The sequence below is a fragment of the Anser cygnoides genome, chromosome 27, assembly GCF_040182565.1.
Source record: "Anser cygnoides isolate HZ-2024a breed goose chromosome 27, Taihu_goose_T2T_genome, whole genome shotgun sequence".
Taxonomy (NCBI): Eukaryota; Metazoa; Chordata; class Aves; order Anseriformes; family Anatidae; genus Anser; species Anser cygnoides.
Window position 1 is genome coordinate 5,083,099 of NC_089899.1, and position 22,269 is coordinate 5,105,367.

Below are 22,269 nucleotides of genomic sequence, written 5' to 3' on the forward strand. Positions count from 1 at the left end.
GCTTCGGCAAGGGGCACGCCGGGGCCTGGGGACCGGGAGCCGCTTCCCCGGCGCTGGCCGGGAGCTCTGGGGGCGGCCGCCGCGCCCCGCTCCCCGCAGGAACCCGACCCTGCGGGGCACCGAGGGGGGCACCGGAACACGCCCCTGGGGGGGGGGACAAACCTGGGGTGGACACCAGGAGCCAGCCCACGGCCTAAAACCCGGCTCGCCCCGTCCCTGCCTTCCTTCCCGTCCTCCTCCCCTTCCCATCCCACATCCCCTTTTTTTCCCTTCTCCTTTCCCTTTTCCCTCTCCCTTTCCCTTATTCTCCCCTTATTCCTCTCCCTCATTCCCCCTTCCCTTCTTTCCCTTTGCCCCTTTCCCCTTCCCTGCCACCCCTGCAGCAGAGCGCCGTGTGCCCCCCCCCCGCGTGTCCCTGTCGCCTTCCCCGTGCCGAGGCGCCCCCAAACCCCCCCTCCGTCCCCAAAAAGCTGCCCGGGACCCGGGGTGGGGGGCACAAGTGTGGGTGCGGGCAGGTGGGGGGGACACGCGTGGGGACCTAGGTGCGAGAGAGAGGGAGTGTTTGGGGGAGATGGGGGGGGGGGGAGCGGCTGGGGGGGGTCATCCAGGCCCTGGGTAAAGAAAGAATTTGGGGGGAACTCTTGGGGGGGCAGCAGGTGCGGGGGGGAGCAGAGGGGGTGCGGGGGGGTGCAGGGGGGGCGTTGGGCACAGGCGCTTTGGTAGCACACGCAGGGGTGGGGACAGCCAGATGTGTGCGGCGGGGGGGTCAGCCAGATGTGCACATTTTTTTGGGGGGGGTCAGCCAGATGTGCGGGGACACAGGTGTGTGCAGGGGGCACCGCGCAGCGCCGCCAGATGTGCGCTGGGTGCCCGGGGAGGGGGGGGAGGTGAGCACCGACGATGGGGGAGGTCACCCTGAGGGGTGGGGGTCAGCCCCTGGGGGGGGTCAGCTCTGGAGGGGGGGTCACTATGGGGGGTGTCACTATAGGAGGGGGTCAGTATCGGGGAGGGGGGTGACTATAGGGCAGGAGGGGTGCTCAGCCCCACGCGCCGGGCACCCCCGTTCCCGAGGACCGGGGAAGGCGGAGGGGGGGGGGGGGGGGCCGGCACGGCTCGGTTCGGTGCGGGGGGGCTGGGGGGGGGGAACGGGGGGGGGCGGGGCGGCGCTGACGTCACGCCGCGGCCCAGAGCGAGGCTGCCGGGAGCCGGCGGCCGAGGCGCGCCGCAGCCGCCCCGAGCGCACGCCCCGCGCCCCGCTCCGCTCCGCGCAGCCCCCGCGCAGCGCAGCGCAGAGCCGGCAGCGCCCCGAGGCCGGGCTGGGGCGGCGCGGCATGCCGGCCTGAGCGCGGGGCGAGGGAGATCGATCCCCGGAGCGCGGAGTCTGAATTAATCCGGGCAGCCGGCGCGGGGAGGGGGGGGCGGTGGAGGAGGAGGAGGAGGAGGAGGTGGAGGAGGAGGAGGAGGAAGAGGAGGAGGAGGAGGAGGAGGAGGAGGCGGCGGCGGCGGCGGCGGCGGCGGGGCTGGGGGAGGAAGGCAGCGAGCGAGCGGGCGAGGACAGCGGCAGAGCCCGGCGGCCACCATGGAGCTGGCGATGGAGAACCTGGGCAGCCTGCACGGCGTCCCGCACTCGCAGCCCGCCGAGCTGCTGAGCCCGGCGCACGGGCGGCAGGGCTCGCACCGCAACCTGGTGCCGCACGGCCGGCCCGCCATGGTGTCGGGCATGGCCTCCATCCTGGAGGGGGGCGACTACCGCGCCGAGCACAGCCTGGCCGCCCCGCTGCACCCCGCCATGAGCATGTCCTGCGAGTCGCCGTCCGGCATGAGCCTGAGCAGCACCTACACCACGCTGACCCCCCTGCAGCACCTGCCGCCCATCTCCACCGTGTCGGAGAAGTTCCACCACCCGCACCACCACCACCACCACCACCACCCGCACCAGCGCCTCGCCGGCAACGTGAGCGGCAGCTTCACCCTCATGCGCGACGAGCGGAGCCTCGCCTCCATGGGCAACCTCTACAGCCACTACCCCAAGGACATGCCGGCCATGGGGCAGCCCCTCTCGCCGCTCCCCAACGGGCTGGGCAGCCTGCACAACGCCCAGCAGCCGCTGGCTCCCTACGGCCCCGGCGGCCACTTGCCCAACGAGAAGATGCTCTCGCCCAACGGCTTCGACTCGCACGCCGCGATGCTGTCCCGGGGCGAGGAGCACCTGGCGCGGGGGCTGGCGGCCCCCAGCTCGGCCATGATGCCCCCGCTCAACGGGATGCACCCGCACGGCCACCCGCACGCCCAGCCCGGGGGCTCGCTCCTGGGCGAGCGGGAGCGCCAGGCCTCGGCCGCCGGCTCGCAGCCCGGAGCCTCCGGGCAGGTGGAGGAGATCAACACCAAGGAGGTGGCTCAGAGGATCACGGCCGAGCTGAAGCGCTACAGCATCCCGCAGGCGATCTTCGCGCAGAGGATCTTGTGCCGCTCGCAAGGGACCCTCTCGGACCTGCTGCGGAACCCCAAGCCCTGGAGTAAGCTCAAGTCGGGCCGGGAGACTTTCCGGAGGATGTGGAAATGGTTGCAGGAGCCGGAATTTCAGAGGATGTCGGCGCTCAGGCTCGCAGGTAGGGCACGGCGGGGGTCCGAGGGGACCGACACGCGTGGGGAGCCCTTCCAGGAGCGCCCCGGGTAGCGGGGAGCCGGGTCGGGGCCGGGCCGGGGGTTACCGAGCCTTACGAAGACAAGGATGGAAATTCTCCTTATCGCAACCCCCCCGCCCCGGGCCTGCTCCTGACAGCAGGAAACAGGAGCTCGGAGGCGGCAGGAGCCGGGTGCTCCCGGCACTGTCCCCCGGTGGGCTGCCTCTCCCCCCGGGGGTCGTTTCCCGTGCGGTCACACACACTGCACCGGCCCCGTTCTCCCCCCGGAGAGCCACCGGTGGGGCCGTGTCGCGCTTGGCACCGCCGCTGGGTCCCCGCAGCCCCGGCTGCGCTGAGGGCAGGCTCCGGTCCCTCCTCCGTTACCGGGGGCTCGCACCGGGGAAGCCGTGCTGCTGCTGGGGGGGGACGGCGAAAATCAGGGGGAGACACCCGGGGCTGCGCTCCGCTCCCCGGGGCACCGCAAGCGCTGCCCGCAGGAGAACCGCCCCGGGGGGACCGGGGGCTGCCCCGTGGAGGCACCGCGGGTGCGGAGCGCACGGAGGCTCCGCGCCCCCCCCAGCCGGCGAGGCTCGTTCGGCCTCACCCCGGCGCTGGGCCGGGGGACGTGCGTTTGCTGGGGGAAGAAAAGAAAAAAAAAATCACACACACACACACATGCATAAAAAATGCGTTTTCTGTGTGCGGGGGCTCGGAGGGGTCACGGTGTCGGTGCGCGGACGAAAGGGCAGGAGAGCTGGAGGACGTGTCGGAGCCCCCCCCGCCACCCTCCCGCATCCCCGCTCCTCCGCACCGGCCCCGACAGAACCGCTCCAGGGCTCCGCGGGGCCAGGCGGGGGTGGCCGGGGGCTGCCACTACCCGGGGGGGGACGTTGCGGAGATCGCAGTTCCCGGGGGGACCGGGCAGAGTCCGGCCCGCTGGGGGCTGCGCACGGCGAGGAGCCGGCCGTTATTTATGGAGGAGAGCAGCGTTCATATGTATTTAGTGTAATTCAGTTGCTCTTTAATTAGGGCAGGGTAGTGGCATCTTTTAGTTCCAGTCGATGCCCTATTGAAAAGCAGTTAATAGAATGCAAATTGTTCCTGGCTTTACAAGGTTCTGGTAAATAAAGATTTAAACACTGCCGCGATCGGCCGTTTAATGCCCCCGTTGTTCGGGCTAATTGAGCGGCGGGTGGCTGCCTCCTGGCTCGCCAAAATTTGAAATAATACCCGTGGTTGTGAGGGTGGGAATGAATCCCCGGCTCGGGGAGGCTGCGGGAGCTCCGTGCCCCTCGGCCCGGCCCGGTGCGGCGGAGGCCGGGGGAGTCGGGTTCTGCCCCCGCTTCCATCGCTCCGGTCGTCCCCGAGCTGTCGGGGGAGATTTCTTTTCCCTAAAATGGTTTTTAATTCCTTACGCCGCGTTTCCCTGGGTCCCAGGGGCGCTTTGCGCCAAAGGACGATATTTCCGGAAATAGAAAAATCCAAATTTCGTAGGGACGGGGGTTTAATTCCCTGCTTTCTGCGAGGACAATCAAATACAACGCACCCCGCGAGGAACTCGCCTCTGCCAAACCCCGGCGACCCCGACTGGACCGGGCCGTGGCTCTCGCCCCACCGGGCCGCCCCACGGAGGATCCGCCGGCCCGGCCTCCACGCAGCCCCGGGCCTCCACGCAGCCCCGGGCCTCCACGCAGCCCCGGGCCTCCACGCAAGCCCGGGCCTCCCCGCGGCTCTCCCCGCTTTGTTCCCGGCTCCCGGCCCCGCTGGGGCCCGGTTTCGTTTCGTTCCCCAGCCCCCCGTAGCTCTCGCCCCCCGACGGGCGCTCCGGGAGGCCGGGCGGAGGCTCGGGGGACGCGGGCCTTCCCCGGGCTGGCTTTGTCCCGCCGGGAAACGAGGCCGGGGGAGGCCGCCGGGGGAGCGGGACCCCACGGCCGCCATAGACCCCGTTCCTCGACGGCGCGGCCGCGGCTCGGCCCCACGCCCACGGAAAAGGCGCTTATAGGGGAGGGGGCGCGCCGGGAGCCGGCGATCCCCAACCCGCCCCCCCCCCCAACCCGGCCGTCCTGGGGCCGCGGCTCGATCCTGCTCGCTTCTTCCCACCCCGCCGGCGCTGGAGGGGCCGTAGGGCCGCTGCTACCGCCCGACGAGCAGCCTGGCAGGGGCCGGCCTCGTCCCCCCGGTGCGAACACAACGGAAGGGGGTGGGGGGGTCCAACCGGGGGGCCCGGGCCGGTCGCCGTGTTCAGGAGCCCACCCGCTGTATTAGTCCGAGGCAGTAAATCGCGGATCGATAAACACGCCGGGCCCCTCGAAATGGCAATTGCTGCTTTTCTCCTCTTTCCACTCCAATTCCCCCTCTCGCCGCCCCGTGCGCAGATGAACCATTAATTATTCAGCCGGGGCCCGGGCAGAGCCGCAGCGGGGGTGGGGGGTGGGAGGTGGGGGGCTGCGGCCCCCAACGGCCCCGCACAGCTCCCTCCGGTGCCGGGGGGGCTGTGGCTCCGCTCCCCCCGGGGGCTCCCCGAAATAGGGGTGCCCCACGGGGAAGCATCTGGGCAGCAGCTGGCGGTGCCCGTCCCGTCCCCTCGGGCCATCCATCTCGGCCACCCGCTGTCACCGCCGCATTGTGTCCCCGTGTGTGTCCCCCCCCCGGTCCAGACGTAGCTCTGCAAACTTCGTGACCCCCCCCCACACACCCACCCGTGATCCTCGGGGGGCGAAGGAGGCCCCACGGCTCCGTGCAAGGAAGTGGCTCCGTTCTCGTGGGCTCAGCTGGGTCCCCGCGTGTCCGCGGAGGGCAGTGGGAGTCCCCCCACCACGCGTCTCCGTGGGCGCTCTCCCATCCTCGCATGCTGACAGCCGGTGGGTGCCCTCCCACCCTGCGTGCCCGTGGGTGCCCTGTAGGAGCCCCCCGCTCCTGCGCACCCGCGTGTTGGACACCCCGTCCCCGCCACGGGTTTATTCCTGCACGCAGGATTAGGGAATCCTCCCGTGGTTAGCACCTGGGAGAGCCGAGACCTCGTTGTGGCCCTTTAGCTCCGTGTCCATTTGTGCTAAACTCGGCCAGAAACCATCGGCCCGTGGTTTTCGCCTTGCCCCGCGGGAACGCAGGAACACGCGTGAAATTCGGCCGCTCGCCCCAGGGCTTTGAGCCGCGGCTGGGATTCGAGGCCGGCCGAGAGCAGCCGGGGTCGCCCGGCCCGGTGGCAGCGCGGTCCCGAGTGGGTCCCCAGCACGGCCCCTCCCGGCCCAAACGCCCCCGGTTGTGCTGCCCCGGGGGGGCCGGGACGGAGCCGCCGCTCGCTGCGGGCCGGGAGCTTCGCTGAGCGCTGTCCGCACGCGTTTTCGTTTTCGTCTTTTGCTTCTATGTTTCTTTCCTTCTCCCTTTGCCATTTTTTTTTTAATTTCTTGTCCCTTTATTTTTGTTTAATTTCCTTTTTCTTCTCTTTTTTTGTTTACATTTTGTTTTCGTTTTTTCATTTCTTCTACTTTTCGTTTTCTATTTCCTTTCCTTTCCTTTCCCTTTCCTTTCCTTTCCTTTCCTTTCCTTTCCTTTCCTTTCCTTTCCTTTTTCCTTTCCTTTCCTTTCCTTTCCTTTCCTTTCCTTTCCTTTCCTTTCCTTTCCTTTCCTTTCCTTTCCTTTCCTTTCCTTTCCTTTCCTTTCCTTTCCTTTCCTTTCCTTTCCTTTCCTTTCCTTTCCCTTTTTTCCTTTTCCCTTTTTTTCTATTTCTTTTCTTTTCTTTTCTTTTCTTTTCTTTTCTTTTCTTTTCTTTTCTTTTCTTTTCTTTTCTTTTCTTTTCTTTTCTTTTCTTTTCTTTTCTTTTCTTTTCTTTTCTTTTCTTTTCTTTTCTTTTCTTTTCTTTTCTTTTCTTTTCTTTTCTTTTCTTTTCTTTTCTTTTCTTTTCTTTTCTTTTCTTTTCTTTTCTTTTCCCCTTCCTACTTTCTCACCTGCTCTCCCTGACCAACTCTCCGTCACTACCCGACCGGGTGTCGCTATTCAAAAAACTAAAAGCACCCGGACAAACGAAAACCCCGAAGGCATCAGCGCGGGGCTCTGCCAAAGCAAAGGGCCAGCAAATGCCCGAGAGCTTTGGCAACGCCGATAATTAATGCCGCTAATTAATACCGCGAGCTAGCACTCCGAATCGCCAGCACGAGGGAGAGGAACACGCTGCGGAAAACCTGGGGGAACAGAGGAACATCGGCCGAGTTTTGTTTCAATTTCAGCTTCACTCCAACGACTTCGGCCCAACCGCGGCGCCCCCGCGGCAGCGGCCCCGGGCAGGGAGCGCGGAGCCCTCCCGGGGGTGCCGGGGAGAAGCCCCCCGGCAGCGGGGCGCCTCCGTGGCACCGGAGCGATTTGGTTCGCTGCTGTAAAGCGGGGGAAAACGGCTGTGAAGGGCTGCAGCCGGGGCCGCTCCGCACCTTCCAGCCCCGGCAAGGGGCCGAACGCCCGCTTATAAAAAAAAGGAAGAAGAAAAAGGAGGAGAAGAAGAAGAAGAAGAAAAAGAAGAAGAAGAGGAAGAAAAAGAAGAAAAAGAAGAAGAAAAAGAAGAAAAAAAGAAAAAAAAAGAAAGAAAAAAGAAAGAAAAAAGAAAGAAAAAAGAAAGAAAAAAGAAAGAAAGAAAGAAAAAAAAAGAAAGAAAAAAGAGATGGTGAAGGAGAAGAAAAATAATAAGAAGAAAAAGGAAAAGAATAAGAAGGAGAAGAAGAAGAAGAAGAGGAAGAAAAAGAAGAAAAAAGAAGGAGGAGGAGAAAGAGACGAAGATGATGAAGAAGGAGAAATAGAAAAAAAAGAAAGAAAAAGAAAAAAAGAAAAAGAAAAAAAAAAGAAAAAGAAAAAGAAAAAGAAAAAAAAAGAAAAAGAAAAAGAAAAAGAAAAAGAAAAAGAAAAAGAAAAAGAAAAAGAAAAAGAAAAAGAAAAAGAAAAAGAAAAAGAAAAAGAAAAAGAAAAAGAAAAAGAAAAAGAAAAAGAAAAAGAAAAAGAAAAAGAAAAAGAAAAAGAAAAAGAAAAAGAAAGAGAAAAAGAAAAAGAAAAAGAAAAAAAGGAAAGGAAAGAGGAAAAGAAAACGAAAGGAAAACAAAAGAAAGTAAGAAGGGGAGAAATCCATTTCCCCCAGGGAAACCCCCCTTTTAGCGTTATTTATTCTTATTTTCACTTGGGAGTTCAGGCGCTAATAACAGCACCTTCCCTCCGCCGGCGCGGAGCCTCCCGCCGGGACCAGCCGGGACCGGCGCCTCCAGCTCCGCGGGGGCGGCCACTGAGCGCCCCGCACCGCCCCGCACCGCGCCCCGCATCCCGCCCCGCGCCCCGCATCCCGCACCGCGCCCCGCATCCCGCACCGCCCCGCACGGCGCCGCACCGCGCCCCGCACCGCGCCGCCTCCCTTATCAGCGCGCCGGGGCCGCCTCGCTCCGCCCGCAGCTATTTTTCTGTTTGCTCCTAATCTGCGCGTCAGAAGGGGCCAATAAACCTCCCGTCGGTTAAATATTAAATCTGCCTTCTCCCCCCCTTCCCCACGAGGAAACGGGCTCCCCGCTCCGCCGGGGGCAGCTGCGCACCCCAACCCCCGGACCCCCCCTCCCCAGCACCACCCCGCACCCCAACCCCAAAACCCCTCAGCCCCACCGGGCTCCTCTCAGCCCTGCCCTGGGGGGGGGCCCAAAGCCGAGCCCCAGCCCGCGGCTTTGCATGCAGCCACCTCTCGGCTGTCATTTTTTTGGGGGGTGCCCATTTGGGGTGGATTTTTGTTTTTTTTTCTGGGCGTACGAGGCGGGGGCAATTTTTTTTTTTGCCTCTGTCCTGTCAATCGCCACTGAAACCATAAGGGAGAGATAACAGAGAAGAGAAAACTCTCGCAGTGACCTTTGAATCAATTTGAAAAACCTCATTTAACTGATAAGTCTTGAAAGGCCCAGAACTAATTTGAAAATACATCTATTAAAATCTCATTGCCGCTGCCTGAGAGCTGCTGGGCAGGGTGTGCAAGGCAGACTTCCTGGGGTCGGGGGAGCCGGGAGAGCAGGTTTAAACCCTGGTCAACAAAGAGATTGCAGCGCTGCCTGCAAAATGATGGGGCTTAAACCAGGAGAGAAAATAAGAATATTAAAAGAGAATTCATCTTTCTTCCCCTGCTGGTGGGGAAAGGGGAGATTTACAGCATTTTCCTGCCATAACCAGGCGCAGAGTCTGGGATTGCAGACAGAATATTGGATTTTTTTTTTTCCTCCAGAAAACAAATCCAATATTTTCTCATTCTGCTCAGTTGCAGGGCCGGGCAGCTTGCGCCATGGAGAGGGGAGCCGTTGCCTCCGGAGAGGCTGGGGCCACCGCGGGGGCTCTGCCACACACCCGCCCTGGGAGCTTCTGTGCGGGTTCCTGAGCAAATACCAAAATGGGGACAAAACGTGGGTCTGGGGCTTGTGGGACCTGGGCAGGCCTAAGCAGTGGCGGATTTCTGGGCTGCTCAGCCCCCGAGCTGCCAGGGTGGGAATCCCTCAAGCCACCGCGCAGCTCCCAGGATCGGATGCTGCAAATCGCAGGCCTGAAGTTGCAGGCGGTTCGCAATCTCTGCTTGGTTTTTAAGCACCCAGTGAACAAAGTGGAGAAAGGGGAGGGATGGTTGGAGAGGGGAGAAGCCCAGCAGCAGAGCCCAGGCTCCCTTCTCCTGCTCTGGAATTGTCCCCGTCCCCTCTGTACTGGGCATGGCACCTTGCCTCTGCCAGCAACCCTGCAGCAACGCCTGGGTGTACAGGAACCAAAAATCCTGCACAGAACCCCCCCACACCCCGGGCACCTGAATCTCCCCACGCAGTCTTTGCACAGCACCAGTGAGGCCGTTGCCTTGCAACGCGAACAGAAAATTAAGAGGAAATTTTTAAAAATCCAACCGAAAGTGCTGGAGCTTTCCAGATCCCTACAAATTCGGGACACAACCTGTCCCTCCCATCCAGGCTTTGGGGTGCAGTTTTGGGGTTGGCTGTGTTTCCCACAGGTGCCACAACAGGAGCACCCCAGCCGGGTGCGGTATTTAGGGGAGAAGTTTCCCACCATGCTGCCTAATTCCCCGAGGATTTTCAGCATGCAGCCCTCCACCCTGGAATGCTGTGGAAGGCTTTGATCCATCCTAGCCCCAGCTCCACGCGTGCACACAGCTCAGCCCCAGCTCCCTTTTTGGAGCTGAGCTGCCACGAGCGAGGTACGAGCCCGTGGCTCAGCATCGAAATAAGGATGTTTGAATTCCGATCAATCCAGGATGTGCTTTTGGCTGTTGCCTTCTACCTGCACAGCATGAAAGGCAGCGGAGGGGGGCTGGGGTCAGCCTCTGCCTTCAAACACTGCTCAAAAAGGGAGCAAAAAAAAAAAAAAAATCCTCCTGCAGACCATCTGTCCGCAGCCGAAAGCAAAGCTGGGTGGGTGCAACTGGCAAACGGGAGACCGGCAAGCAGCGCAGGGCTGCAGCGGGGCGGCCGGGGAGCAGCGAGCCGGCGGCACGTTTCAGCTGCCGCCACCTGTGAGTGAATTTATTAATGGCTCCTCCGCGCAGGACTGTGGCAATCGAGTGGCAAGATTTGCTGATTAAACGGAAATTCAAAATCTCGTTAATACCTCAAATGATATAGATCATCTCCAGCAAGATTTAAACCCAGGAAGGGGCGGACAGGCAAAATGGATGATGGATTTTAGAACATTTTGGGGGTTGTTAAGGAATAGCGAAACAAAAAGCAACCTGGATTGGCTTGTGTTGAAAGGAGGGGACACTGAATGTTTTAAAAAGATGGGGCTTCCACTGAAATAAAGACTTTTTTTAAAAAAAAAGTATTAAAAAAAATGCATATTTACACGGACATGGTTATGATTTCAGGATTTACATTGTTACCTATCTTAAGTTATATGTTCAGTTAGGGGTATGCACTATAGCTCTTCTAAGCACTGGTGGCTTTTGGAGCGCAAGAGAGGTCCAGAAATCATTTAAAACAGATTCAGTGCAGTTCAATGCATTTTGCAGGCAGCAAAATTAAGGCCTGGAGTGGTTTGCTTGGCTCCAGTCAAGCAGCTGCAATGGGGCCGGCGATGCTGCACCGCAAGAGCACGTACAGCGACCTCCGTCCGTGTCAGCTGCGACGGGCGAGACGTGGGCAGGGATGCTGCAGGGATGCTTCTGTTCCCCTCTCCCTGGCGGGTACCAATTTTTGAGTCCCGGTACTTGGAGATTGGTGCTTGTCCTTTCCTTCACCTTCTTGTCCCCCGGGTTTAGCTTAAAAGCTCTGCCCTGCAGGACCACGCTGCCCCGACCAAACCGTGCCCTTATTTCCTCCAGCGTCTCTTGTGTAGAATATGGTGTCCCTGTGAATTTGGGGTGGGGGGGAATTGCTGACCTCGGGGAAGCAGGGGTGCCCCACTGATCCCTGCTCAGGAGCCTAAGGAGCGGCTCGAGCCTTTAGAAAGCACAGGGAGAGACCTGGACCCGCCATCCTGGCTTTGCTCTGAACCTCTGTGTTCATCGCTCTTTATTTTCTCCACCCAAACCTGACGCAAACACACATGTACAGAAATCACTAAGACCCCCACCCTTTGGGGTCTTTGTGTCCCCTGGGGCTCAGCACGGTCCCATGGAAGATGGAGCCAGAAAATCCCTGTGCAGGAGAAACCAGCGCTGGCTGTGTGAGGGGACTCGCCGGGCCTCGCCTTGGGTTCCTTGCTTGCAGATGGGCAAGAAAAAACATGAATGACAAAATATTGGGGGAGGAGGGAAGGAAGGAAAAGCAAATTGCAACCTCTTCTGTTGCTTATGGCACAGGCAGGGCTAACCCCCTCTCGCTATGGGTGCTCCAAATGCAGCACTGCCAGGGGAGCACAGAGAGCAGGGGCTGGGAGAAGCGGCCGCTCGGCCCCATCCAGGCAGGAGAACTGAGGTCTCCTGGTATGGGTGTCAGCATAAGGAGCCCTAAAATCTGGGGCCAGCGGGCTCGGCTTCGGTCCCTGTGCCCCACATGCAGTGCCACAATGTGGCCGAAGGGATGTGAGGGGTGGCTTTGCCATGGGTTGGCTCTTCAAGCATCCACACTTCCCTCCCGGCTCACCCCGTGCCTCAGTTTCCCCTCATGTACAGTGGGGACGACAACACCTTCACAGAGTATATCAAGTAAGCGGTGCCGGGTTACTAAAGCCGATGAACTCTGCGATGTTTTGTAAAAGGCCAGGTCTTTAAGCAGGAAGATTAGCTCCAGAGAGCGATGCCCCTTTGTGGGAAGTCATGCTACCCGTGGCTGATAAAGAGCAGGTAATGAGCAAACTCTCTCCATTAGGGATAAAATTGCAAATGTATTCGGAGCTGCTGACGGGTGATGGTATCAGGGGCTGACAGAGATATCAACGCGTCTGCCTCTGCAGCCGGCAAAGGCTGCTCCCATTACAGAGCTTTGAAGAGCACAAGCGACACCGGAGTGCAGCCTATCCCGGGGATGGGGACAGTGTGCCGCGCCAGCCCAGTGCCCACGGGCACACGTCTTGGCCACGCTGGTGGCATGCGTAATTTTTGTAGCAATCTGCCCGTACTCTTTATTTTGTACCATCTGTTATTTGGCCTGCACACGACATCCACACAGAGAAATTACAGCCCTTGATGTCGGGATTCAGGATGGATCTCTGTGGGGTTTGGTGCGCTGGTTGTTGGTGGACGGAGCAGTGGGATCAAGGGCAGCATCGGACCCAGTCTGGCTCTAAAAAGTGATGGAGCTGGTGCTGTGGGAGTTTGTGCTTCCAGAGCCTCTGGGATGGAGGGGTCCCCACCCAACCATTCCCCAAACTGCAAGGAGAAGGAGCAGGACGTTTGGCATCGTGCTGCTTTTTTTCCGAGTTACCCTCCCGCATGGGCAGAGAGATTCAAGACTTCAGTAAAAGGCCTCTGAAAATAGATCCATGGATCAATGCCTGTCTGAGAACTTTAGTTCTTTTGGGTGGGTGGGGGACAAATTTCACGTGTTTGGTGACATTTCTGATGTGAAAGTGTCCACTGAGTTCTCCCATGGCTGCGATGCTCCAGCTCAGCGAAACCCAGGCGCCTCCACCAATTCTGGTCTGGATTCTGCTCCAGACACCCGCAATATCCCAACCCAAAGACAAACGCATCAACTCCAATGTTTTACTGGAACTCCAGGAAAAATTGTCTCTCCAAACACAGAGGTTTGCCAACATTGGTGTTTGTGGGAGAGCTCCGTACAAGCACCGGTACCGATGTGCAAGGCAGCCAGGAGTGGGTCTGTGCCTGATTTGGGGCGTTTTAGTAGCTTTCTGTCAGGTGTTTATGTTTAGGGGCTTGCTTGTATCACATCTGCCTTGCAGCTGGTCAAGATTTTGGATGGTTCACAAATGGGGCAAAAAATGCCAAGTCAAAAAATGCCAATGTATGCTGTTTACATCAGATTGCTTGCACATAAAGAGAAAAAAGAGAAATTGAAAAAAGTCACCCAAAATCAGTACTCTCATTCAGAATAATGCTGATGTCAAAACGCCTTTCTTTAGCCTAAGAAAATTTGAAAGGGTCTCCAAAACTGAAACAACCTTTTCCACCCCAAACCGATCATTCCCAGCAATGCAGCTGGCTTCAAGACTTTAAGAAATAAATGGGTGATTCTTTTTCTCTCTTTTCTTTTCAGAGCCATCCCCGAATGAGGGGTGATGTGGGTGTGTGGGCAGGAAGGATGAGCGCTGTGCCCATGTGTGTGTGTACCCATACAGGACAGTTACTCGCAGATGGTGATTTCTTTGAGCTGGATGTTTTTCTGCATGCTTAGGACCGAAGCCAGGGCCATTTCCAGCATCCAGGATCTTTTCAAGTTGTGTTTTCCATAGGACTTGTGCGTTCTCTTTGGAGACGTCTTTATCTCACGCTGGTGCCTCCGGCCGTGCCAAGCATCAGCAACGGTCTGGGGGACCCAGTGGAATCTAGTGTCCCTGCTGGGGCAACTGAGGGGGCAGGATCTGGCCCCCGCTACCACCCCTGACTGCAGGAACCCCAGCTGTTATTTAACCTGCCTCCGTAAAAATGGGAGAAAGGACAGGAGGGAGAACGGTGGTGGAAAACCAGTGAAAACAAAGAGCACCGATGGGCTGCATGCAGCTGAGCCTTCAGCAGAGCCGCAACACCCACCAGTGATTGCTCTCCTTTCAGTCCTTTTTCTCTTCCTTTCCTTTCCTTTCCTTTCCTTTCCTTTCCTTTCCTTTCCTTTCCTTTTTCCTTTCCTTTCCTCTCCTTTTTCCTTTCCTTTCCTCCCCCTCCCCCCCCCCCCCTTTTTTTCCTTTTCTTCCCCCTCCCATTTTTTTTTCCCTTTTCTTCCCCCTTTCTTCCTTGGAACATTTTTCCCCAAACAAAACCTTTTCCAGAACACAACTACATTTATCCAAGGAGACAACCTCCTCTGACCAGACCACAGACATCCAGCCACACTCCCCCAGCCACGGTGCTGTGCCCCCGGCTCTGGGGGGTGCCCCCGGCCTGGCAGGGCCACTCCTGCACCCACAGACCTACCAAAGACCCCCCCAAGCCCCTTCGTGCCACCTCCCTCCTTGCAGACCCCAGGGCCAGCACCCAGCCAGGCACGTCGCCATCAAACTGATGTGCCAGCAATATCCGACGCGGAGTTAAAGCCACTCGTGGGAGTTTCAATAAAATCGACCGGGCAGGATCAATGCTCTGCACCAGCTCCTCCCGGCCTCCCCGGCACACGGTGCAGGGCCGGAAAACATCCAGGGCTGTGAAATGCGGGAGGGGGCCGGGCAGGGACCTGATTACAAATCCATCCCATGCTTGCCATGATTAATTGCTTCGTTACCAGAAGCAGCAGCTCCACGTGGGGGTCATCTTTAAAGGCAACGGCGGGGCAGAAGTTTCCTTCTGTGCTCCCAATCCCAGCGAGGGGAGGTGGGAGCCCCCTGCCCACCTCAGCTGGGCCGAGGGCGAGCCCTCAGCACACTCTGGGGCCATGCTCAGCGCTGTCTCCCCCACTAGCTCTGTTGGTTGTTGGAGCCAGTGCCTCCCCAGCCACTCGGGAGCCACCTCCTGAGGCCGGGGAGGGGTCCCTGAGCCCCCCCCCCCCCCCAGCTCATGACCACAGGGCGATGCTGAGCCACGTGCCTCTAAGCCAGCACGGCGAGGGCAGGATGCGGCCCCAGGCCGCCTGGGGCCTGGCTCATGGATCTCTGCTGGGTGCGTTGGGTCTCCATCTTAGGGGACGGGCTGAGCGGCTGTGGGGCAGCCGTGGGGCAGTGTACACAGTGTATGAAGTGACATTGGGGCAGCCATGAGGCAGTGTGTAGAGTGACTCTGGAACAGCCGTGGGGCTGTGTATGCAGCACATACAGCAACTTTGGGGCAGCCATGGGGCAGTGTATGCAGTGACATTGGGGCTGCTGTGGGGCAGTGTATGCAGTGACACTGGGGCTGCTGTGGGGCAGTGTATGCAGTGTATGGAGTGATGTTGGGGCAGCCGTGGGGCAGTCTCTGCCGTGTACACAGTGACTTTGAGGCAGCCGCGGGGCAGCCATGGGCCTGGTGCAGGCTCCTCGCCCCACACAGCCACCCCGCCACCAGCTGCCATTCCAGTGCCTCCCGGGGCTGCGTGACCACTTCCCCCCCCCCCGAGATACGAATGGACCGCCCCAGCCCCGTGTACCGGGGCGGTGGGAACGGCCCATCGCGCCGAGCAGGGGGGCACTGGGGACGCCCCAGCCCCTCGGCGGCAGGGGGCGGCCGCCACCGCGCCATTGGTCAGCGGCAGGGGGCGTGTCCAGCCGTGGCCCTGCCCCGCGGCGGGAGTGCCGCTGTCCATCCGCGGGGGGGCGCCATGGCGGCGGGGACGGCCCATCGCGGCTGCGGCGGGGGGAGGGGGACGGGCGGCGAGGGGCGGGCCGAACCATTCCGTGCTGCGGGGGAGGGCACGGGGCGCACCGGGCGGCCCCGCGGCCCCAAAATGGCGGCGGGGCGGGACCGGAGCCTCGACGGCGGCCGGGACCTGGGGGCAGTGCCCCGGCCCGGCCGTGCCCGGCGGTCCCAGCCCCGGTGGGGCAAAGCCCCGGTGCCCAGGTCTGAGGGCCGCAGGCTCTGTGGCTGCGCAGTGCCGCAGAAAAGCGGCTGCCATTCGAGAGCTGCCTCAGCCCAATGCTGCAGGAGCTTCCCACCTGATACACCCGCTGGGGGTTTAGTCAGGAAATGCAGAAAAGACAAGGAAATGCAGAAACGCGTGTTTTTTTTCCCCCTTCTCCTCTCTCCCACGAGGCGACGAGCTGCCCTGCCGATGCCGTGGCCGGTGGCAATGCCGGTGTCACCCGGCCTGACCTGACCGCAGCACTTCATTACGCCAATTTGCGCCGTCACGCTAAGTGGCGGTGACCGGGGAGCAGAGACGGGAGCGCGGAGCGTGGCCCTGCTGCCGGGCACCCTCACCCGGCCCTGCCAGCTCCCCGTCACACAGCGGAGTGAAAAGCACGACGGAGATGCTGTTAGCAGCCAAACCCGGTTTTCTAGGCAGCTAAAACTTGTTTCTTCCTGTGCCCAGGAAAGGGGGCAGACACAGCCCAGGGCTGGCAGGGCCGGAGGAGGTTGTGTGGAAAGGCCAAGAATAAAACACGGCAAACATTGCAGGATGGTGACAAACACACCTGGAGCCGCTGCAGCTTGTTGTTCGTGTCCCCTCACACATGCTCAGACCAAACTCGTTAGCTCCAGGATTGGAAAAGCTGAAAATACCCTGCCATTTAAATACAGACAGTGCTTAGAAAGTACAGGAGAGTCAAAAGGTGTTCCGCAGGGCTGGCATCGCCGCTCTGCTTTGCTTGCTGTGGATCAGGAGGAGCTGTGTGTCGGTGCGACGTGGCTGTGCGGTCTCCACCAGCCTCTGCAGCTCCCAGCCCAGGTGAAGGGCTGAGGATTTGTTCCTTTGCTTCCAGTCCCTTCCATCCGACTGCCAACATGCATGGCTCTAAAAGCTGTTGGGGACTCAGCTGGGGACACCAGTGCAGGTGGCTGGTGATGCCTCACAGCACCGTGCATGTCCATTGGAGCCGCTTGTTGGCACGAGTTGCCAAAATCCTTCACAAGAGAAGGGAAATACACCCAGCAACGCACGCGCGAGCACTTCATCTCATCTCAACTCCTAATCTGCAGCGTTCAGAGGAAGATTTAATTTGCTGGGCTCGAGGAAGCGCTCACCCTGCAGCATGCCGGCTGCATGCCAATGACCAGGGGCTCTCCCCAGCTGCAGGAATCATCCTCCGGCAGCTCCTGGGGACACCCAGGGAGAAGCCGAAGCCTGAGGGGCTGCAGAGGGGCAGCACACAGGAGGCTCTGCACCAGTGGTTGCGTGCTTAACACTGAAGAAGACCGAATTTCCACTGGGGAATCCTATTTGTGACAAATCTCCTCGGGCTTCTTTCCTACACCATAAAGAAAAATCAAACAATTGCAGTCACTAAATCACCCCAGCTCTGAGCACCCTGGCCAGCCCAGCTGTGGACCAAGGGGTTCCTCTTTTGCAGATGAAGCCCCCTGAGCATTGTTCCAGACTTTGCTCCAGATTTGGGGTGCAGATGCCATGATGTTGATTCTGCTCAGGATAAGCCAGGGCTCATCCCAGTTTGCTCATAGCCACAGACACCAAAACCTGGAACTGAGACAGCCCAGGGGCTATAGCGTTCTCCACTGGAGCCCCCAGATGCTCCTCTGCCCCTTCACACTGCTGCAAGCCTATTTGACAGGGAGAAACAGAGAAAAGCTGGTGTTTTTTTCCCCCTAACCTCGCTTACAGCCAGCATGCTGGCTCTGAAAGCCCCTGGCTGTCTTTTGTGATTTCAACAAATCACCAGCACTTAAGCAAAGTGGGCAGAAAATTACAGGTTGTATTGCAAGTGAATGGAGAGGGAGAGCACGCTGGGGCTGAGAAAACAGAGGTTTGCGGGTATAATAGAGAAACTAGTGTCTGGCAGGCTGCGGAAGCCTACAAAGCCATCAGGTATTAGTTAAATGCTTCGCGGAGTTCATGCTGCGAGGCATAATCGCAGCTTCTGAACAGCAGCCATTTGATTGTCTCTATTATGTCCCTTTAGAAATGATTTGGGAGATATTTTGCTTCGAGCTGTCAAGGTTAAGTCAAGGAAAGCGCTGTCCCTCTGACATAAGTGTCCAAGGAGGCAGAAACCCTCGGCAGAAGTCTTCGGGGAAAGCGGGTGGGATGCCGCTGCTCTCGGAGGGCTTTCCTCATGCTTCTCCCTCTGAGCTTGCTCCTTGACTGTTCTCCCTGTGTTTTTTCTGCTGCCAGATGAACTGTCTTGGGGATGAAATACCGGTCAGATTGCATGCCTAGTGTCCTCAAGGAAGGGTGTCCGTGCAATCGCCTTGTCCAAATGCATCTGTCATTCCCTCCTTGTAACTCCTGCGCTTGTTGGCTGCTTGCAGCCAAGCCTGGCTGAGCTGTTGAGGTCTCAGAGGTGCACGCGTTCAGTGAGCCGGGAGGAGAGAAGGAGAGGAGAGGGAGGCCTCCGTGGTGGGGATGGATGGGCTCAGCCCCACACTGCCCACCTCGGCGCTATGGGGAGCTCTGGTCCTTTTCCCCCAGCATCAGTCCTGGTACTGGGGACTAGCCAGACAACAGACTCTGTGCTGTGGGCATTTGCTAAATAAATATCTCAGAGGCAGGCATGGAAGCTGTCCCCAAGGACTGGGGTCAGACCCAGAGACCCCAGAGGGGCAGGAAGGAGAACATCATTAAGCCAAGGATGAGTGATTTGGAGTTCAGGACTTAGGGAAAAAAAAAAAAAAAAGGATTCAGAAGCACAAAAAACTGCTCCATGCTGGCCTGGGTGGGAGTCCAAGCCATTCCCCGCTGTCCCCTGTCCCCACTGCCTTTGGGGATGCCACAGCCACACTGAGGGGGGGGAGCAGAAGGACCCTCCGCGGGGGGGTAGTGGCTGTAAATAGATCTGACCAGCGTCACTATCGATTTCTGCTGTGCGGAGCTGTAATTAGATGGAGCTGGGGAGGGGGGTGCTGGGCTGCGTCAGCAGGAAAATAAATTAATAAATAAACAAACGAGCACAGGAAACACAGGATGCATCCACCGCCGCATCGCAGGCCAAAAATAAGGAGGAGGTGGGGGGGGGGGAGGTGCACAGCGGGGCATCACCTCTGTCCGTGCAATGCTCAGCACCAGCCTTAGTGCTGGGTCATGGTTTGGCCAGCAAGACCCTGATGGTCGGTGTTTGCCTCGGAGCTGTGGGTTACTAATGGGCAACTGGTTTGTGATAATTATTTGTAATAACTGAAGCAGGGAGTGAGAAATGTGGGTTTGCAAAGCCAAAATATTGGGTGATGGGCTGGCAGTCCAGCACCACCGGTGGGAACAGGTGCTGCTGGGCAGGGCAGCCTGGATGCCGGGGGCTTTACTGGGATCGCAGCAGGCAATTCGCGTGGGGGCACGTCTATATTTACACACACACACCGATATGCACCAGCTGTATGTATGCTGTATGTGCCATCCCTGCGGAGCAAAAGGGGTGGGTGCAGGGCGCCCACCCACGCTGCTGGCACGGGGCCAGCGCCCAGCATGCCGGGGGGACACCGGGGGACACCGGGAGGGCGCGCAGCGGTGGGCGGTGCAGGGTCCATCAGGGAGAGGACGTGCTGCTCTGAGTGTGCACGCACCAGGGCGGGGGACTTTCTCCATTTGTTTTTAGGGGGGCATTTGGGTGGGCATCTTTTTTTATTTTTAATTCATGTCTGAAAAAAAAAAGTCAAATTTTCTATAAAGGCTTTTTTTTGTTTGTTCTTTTTGCAAGCATCTGATGGTCATAGGGTAGGTTTCCACTCAACCCTTCTCTGCTGGCTGTTTGAGTATGGTACCCCTGGGACAGGCTGCACCAGGGCTGGGACTGTCCCTTGTCCCCGCGGATGCTGGTTTGCAGCCTCTGGACTCGGGGCATTTTGCAAACCCTGCTGGGGGAGGAGGAAGGGAGGGGGAGGAAGGCTCTAAGGCTCTCTGCTTTACCGGGGACAGCTGATTTTGACTGAGTGCCCACTGAGGACCAAGCCCAGCAGCCAGGGAAAGGAGGTTAAATGCGTTGGGTGAATTACCTGCTTTGCTGAGCACAAGGCCTCCCCAGCTTTGGGTGGACTGGGGGGAAATCATCCTTCTCTGTGAGCTCAAGGTGGTGCAAAGAGGACCTGTAGAGCAGGCCAGCCGCAGAAAAAAAATCAAAGAGAGACCTTGCTCATTCTCTCGCTAGGAAGAAGTGACTTCCAGCACCCTCCTATTACTCCGAGGCAGCATGGCTCCCTGATGTTTTACCCAGGCTGGCAGGGGAGGTGCGTCTGTAGGGCAGGCAGGTGGTCACCCCAAGGCAATAACCGGCCGTGGACCTGCCGTGTTGCCCCATCGCTGCCCTCAGCCCTGGCTTCTGGCCCCTCCAAGGTGTGCAGCAGCTCGGCAAGGCTCCTGGAGGTGCCTGCAAGTGGAGAGCTGTCATCCAGCCACCTCCCAACAGAAAACGCCTCAAAGTTCCCTGCCTGCACAATCCTTTGGAAGAGCCAAACCAAGAAACCCACAAAAAAAAAAAAAAGAAAACTGGGGCAAAGGTGGGACTTTCCTCAGAAAGTCTTTACATCACATTTTCCTGGCTCTCTTGTGAGCTTCCCAGGAAGAAACAGCATGTGCCCAGCCTTGCCCAGGTCCTGCCCCAGCCAGGTCCCTGGGCACCCTGATGTCACCTTGAGGCTCAGCACAGCTTTGTGGTGGACCTGCTTTGAGTGGGGACAGTAACCTCCACCAGCTTCAGTTATTCTGTAATTCTCTAGAAAAATATCATAGCAAAGGGCACTTTTTCTCCCCATTCCCACTAACCGTGTGCCTGATATTCCTGCAGCTAACGTTCATGTATTTACCAAAATGTGCATGCTGACCTCCCTGTGTTCCTCACACTCCGTGTGGTGGTGTCAGAGGGGCTTTCCTGGCCCCAGCTGCCTGTCCCCATGTGCCACCCACAGCCCCTCTGGCCTGACCTACCACAAAAGACAATAGGCAGGGAAGGCTTTTAATTAGGTGCAGGCTCAACCTGATGCTCGTGCCAACAGGGCTGGTCATGAAGCCACGCAGGGAGCCTCAATATCCTGGAGCTGCAGGCGGCTCAGGCTCTTCTTCAGCCTCTGGAGGCAGGAAAACCCTTTCCAGAGCAGCTGCAAATGAGACCGACCATCCAGCCCGTGCCATGAGACGTCAGCTGCAGCCCAGCCAGTCCCCACGGTCCCCATCCCTGGCTGTTCCCCATGTTTTGGAGCTGGCAGCTGGACGTGACGGCCAAGAGATGGTCCCTGAGGCCTCCGGCGAGATCTGCAGAGGCGATGAGGAGGCAATGGAGACCGGAGTGCAGCAAGGGAGGGAGGCTGATGGATAATCCCCATAATCTGGGGATGGAGCAGGTCCCTGTAGCCAGGCTGTGGGAGCAGAGGCAGCCCGGTCCTCAGTCTCTTGTCCCATGGTCAGCAGCAGATGCTGAGACTTGGGTTTTTCCTGGGTGGCCAGAGGTGCTGGGCTTCTTGCAGGCTTTGCTCATGCTGGTGCTGCAAGGGGCTCTTGTCCCACCCCAGCAGATGCTTGGGAGGCCCAGGGAGGAAGAGGAGGGAGGCATCCAAGGGAGTGGTGGGCAAAAAAGCCAGCAGGTTCCCTGGAGGGAAGGGCCTGGTTTTGGGAGGCAGCCAGGCAGCCTGCCAGTGGGCCAGGGTGGTCAGCACCGATTAATGGCCCTATTCTCTCTTTTGAACATCTAGCTTGCAAACGCAAAGAGCAAGAGCAGCAGAAAGACAGGAGCCTGCAGCCCAAGAAGCAGCGGCTGGTCTTCACGGACCTCCAGCGCCGCACCCTGATTGCCATCTTCAAGGAGAACAAGCGCCCGTCCAAGGAGATGCAGATGACCATCTCACAGCAGCTGGGCTTGGAGCTCAACACTGTCAGCAACTTCTTCATGAATGCCCGCCGGCGGTGTATGAACCGCTGGCAGGAGGAGCCAGGCACCAACCCCGGAGTCCCCTCTTCTTCTACAAGCACTTTCTCCAAAGCATGATGTCCCCCAGCCCTCCCCGGACGTCCCTTCCCGGACATCCTCCTCATGACAAAGCCAACCCAGCCTCACACGCATGCCCCAAGCCAAGCGGGGTGGGTGCTTTTGGGTGCTGCAGGTCCCTCGGCCTCCCGCCCCCTCAGCTGGGTGTCACCCATGGACGTGAGCCTGGTGCCACGTCCTGCTGCCACCTCCTCCCAGTTCGAGGAGCAGGGACAGGGCTTGCAGCCAGGCCAGCTCCTTCCCATGGGGTCTTGGAGGAAACCCCCGTGGAGCGAGGGATGTGGGATGGGGTGAGGGGACGAGGGGCTGCTTTGGGAGACCTCGTAGACCTCATCTTTACCCAGCTGCCAGGGTCTGGTTTTTGGGGAGAGGGACACCCCATCCCCTCCTGTCCCCACCCACAACTTTCACCTCCACCACAAACACCTGTAGGGTGGAAGGGTAAAGGCGGAGGGGATGCAAGAGGTGGAGTCGTGGGGCCAGGTTCTTGCACAACCCTGCTTTGCCAGGGCCAAAACCCTCGTTGTTTAAGGCAGGG

The 22,269-nt window shown here is 59.0% G+C and overlaps 1 protein-coding gene across 1 annotated transcript; it reads left to right on the top strand.

Moving 5' to 3' along the window:
- Nucleotides 1–1,423: 1,423 nt before the first annotated feature.
- ONECUT3 (one cut homeobox 3) lies at nt 1,424–21,745 on the top strand. Its single transcript, XM_013196250.3, has 2 exons — nt 1,424–2,609; nt 21,439–21,745. The coding sequence occupies exons 1-2, from the start codon at nt 1,580–1,582 to the stop codon at nt 21,729–21,731; spliced, it is 1,323 nt and encodes a 440-aa protein (XP_013051704.3). The 5' UTR covers nt 1,424–1,579; the 3' UTR covers nt 21,732–21,745.
- Nucleotides 21,746–22,269: the final 524 nt, after the last annotated feature.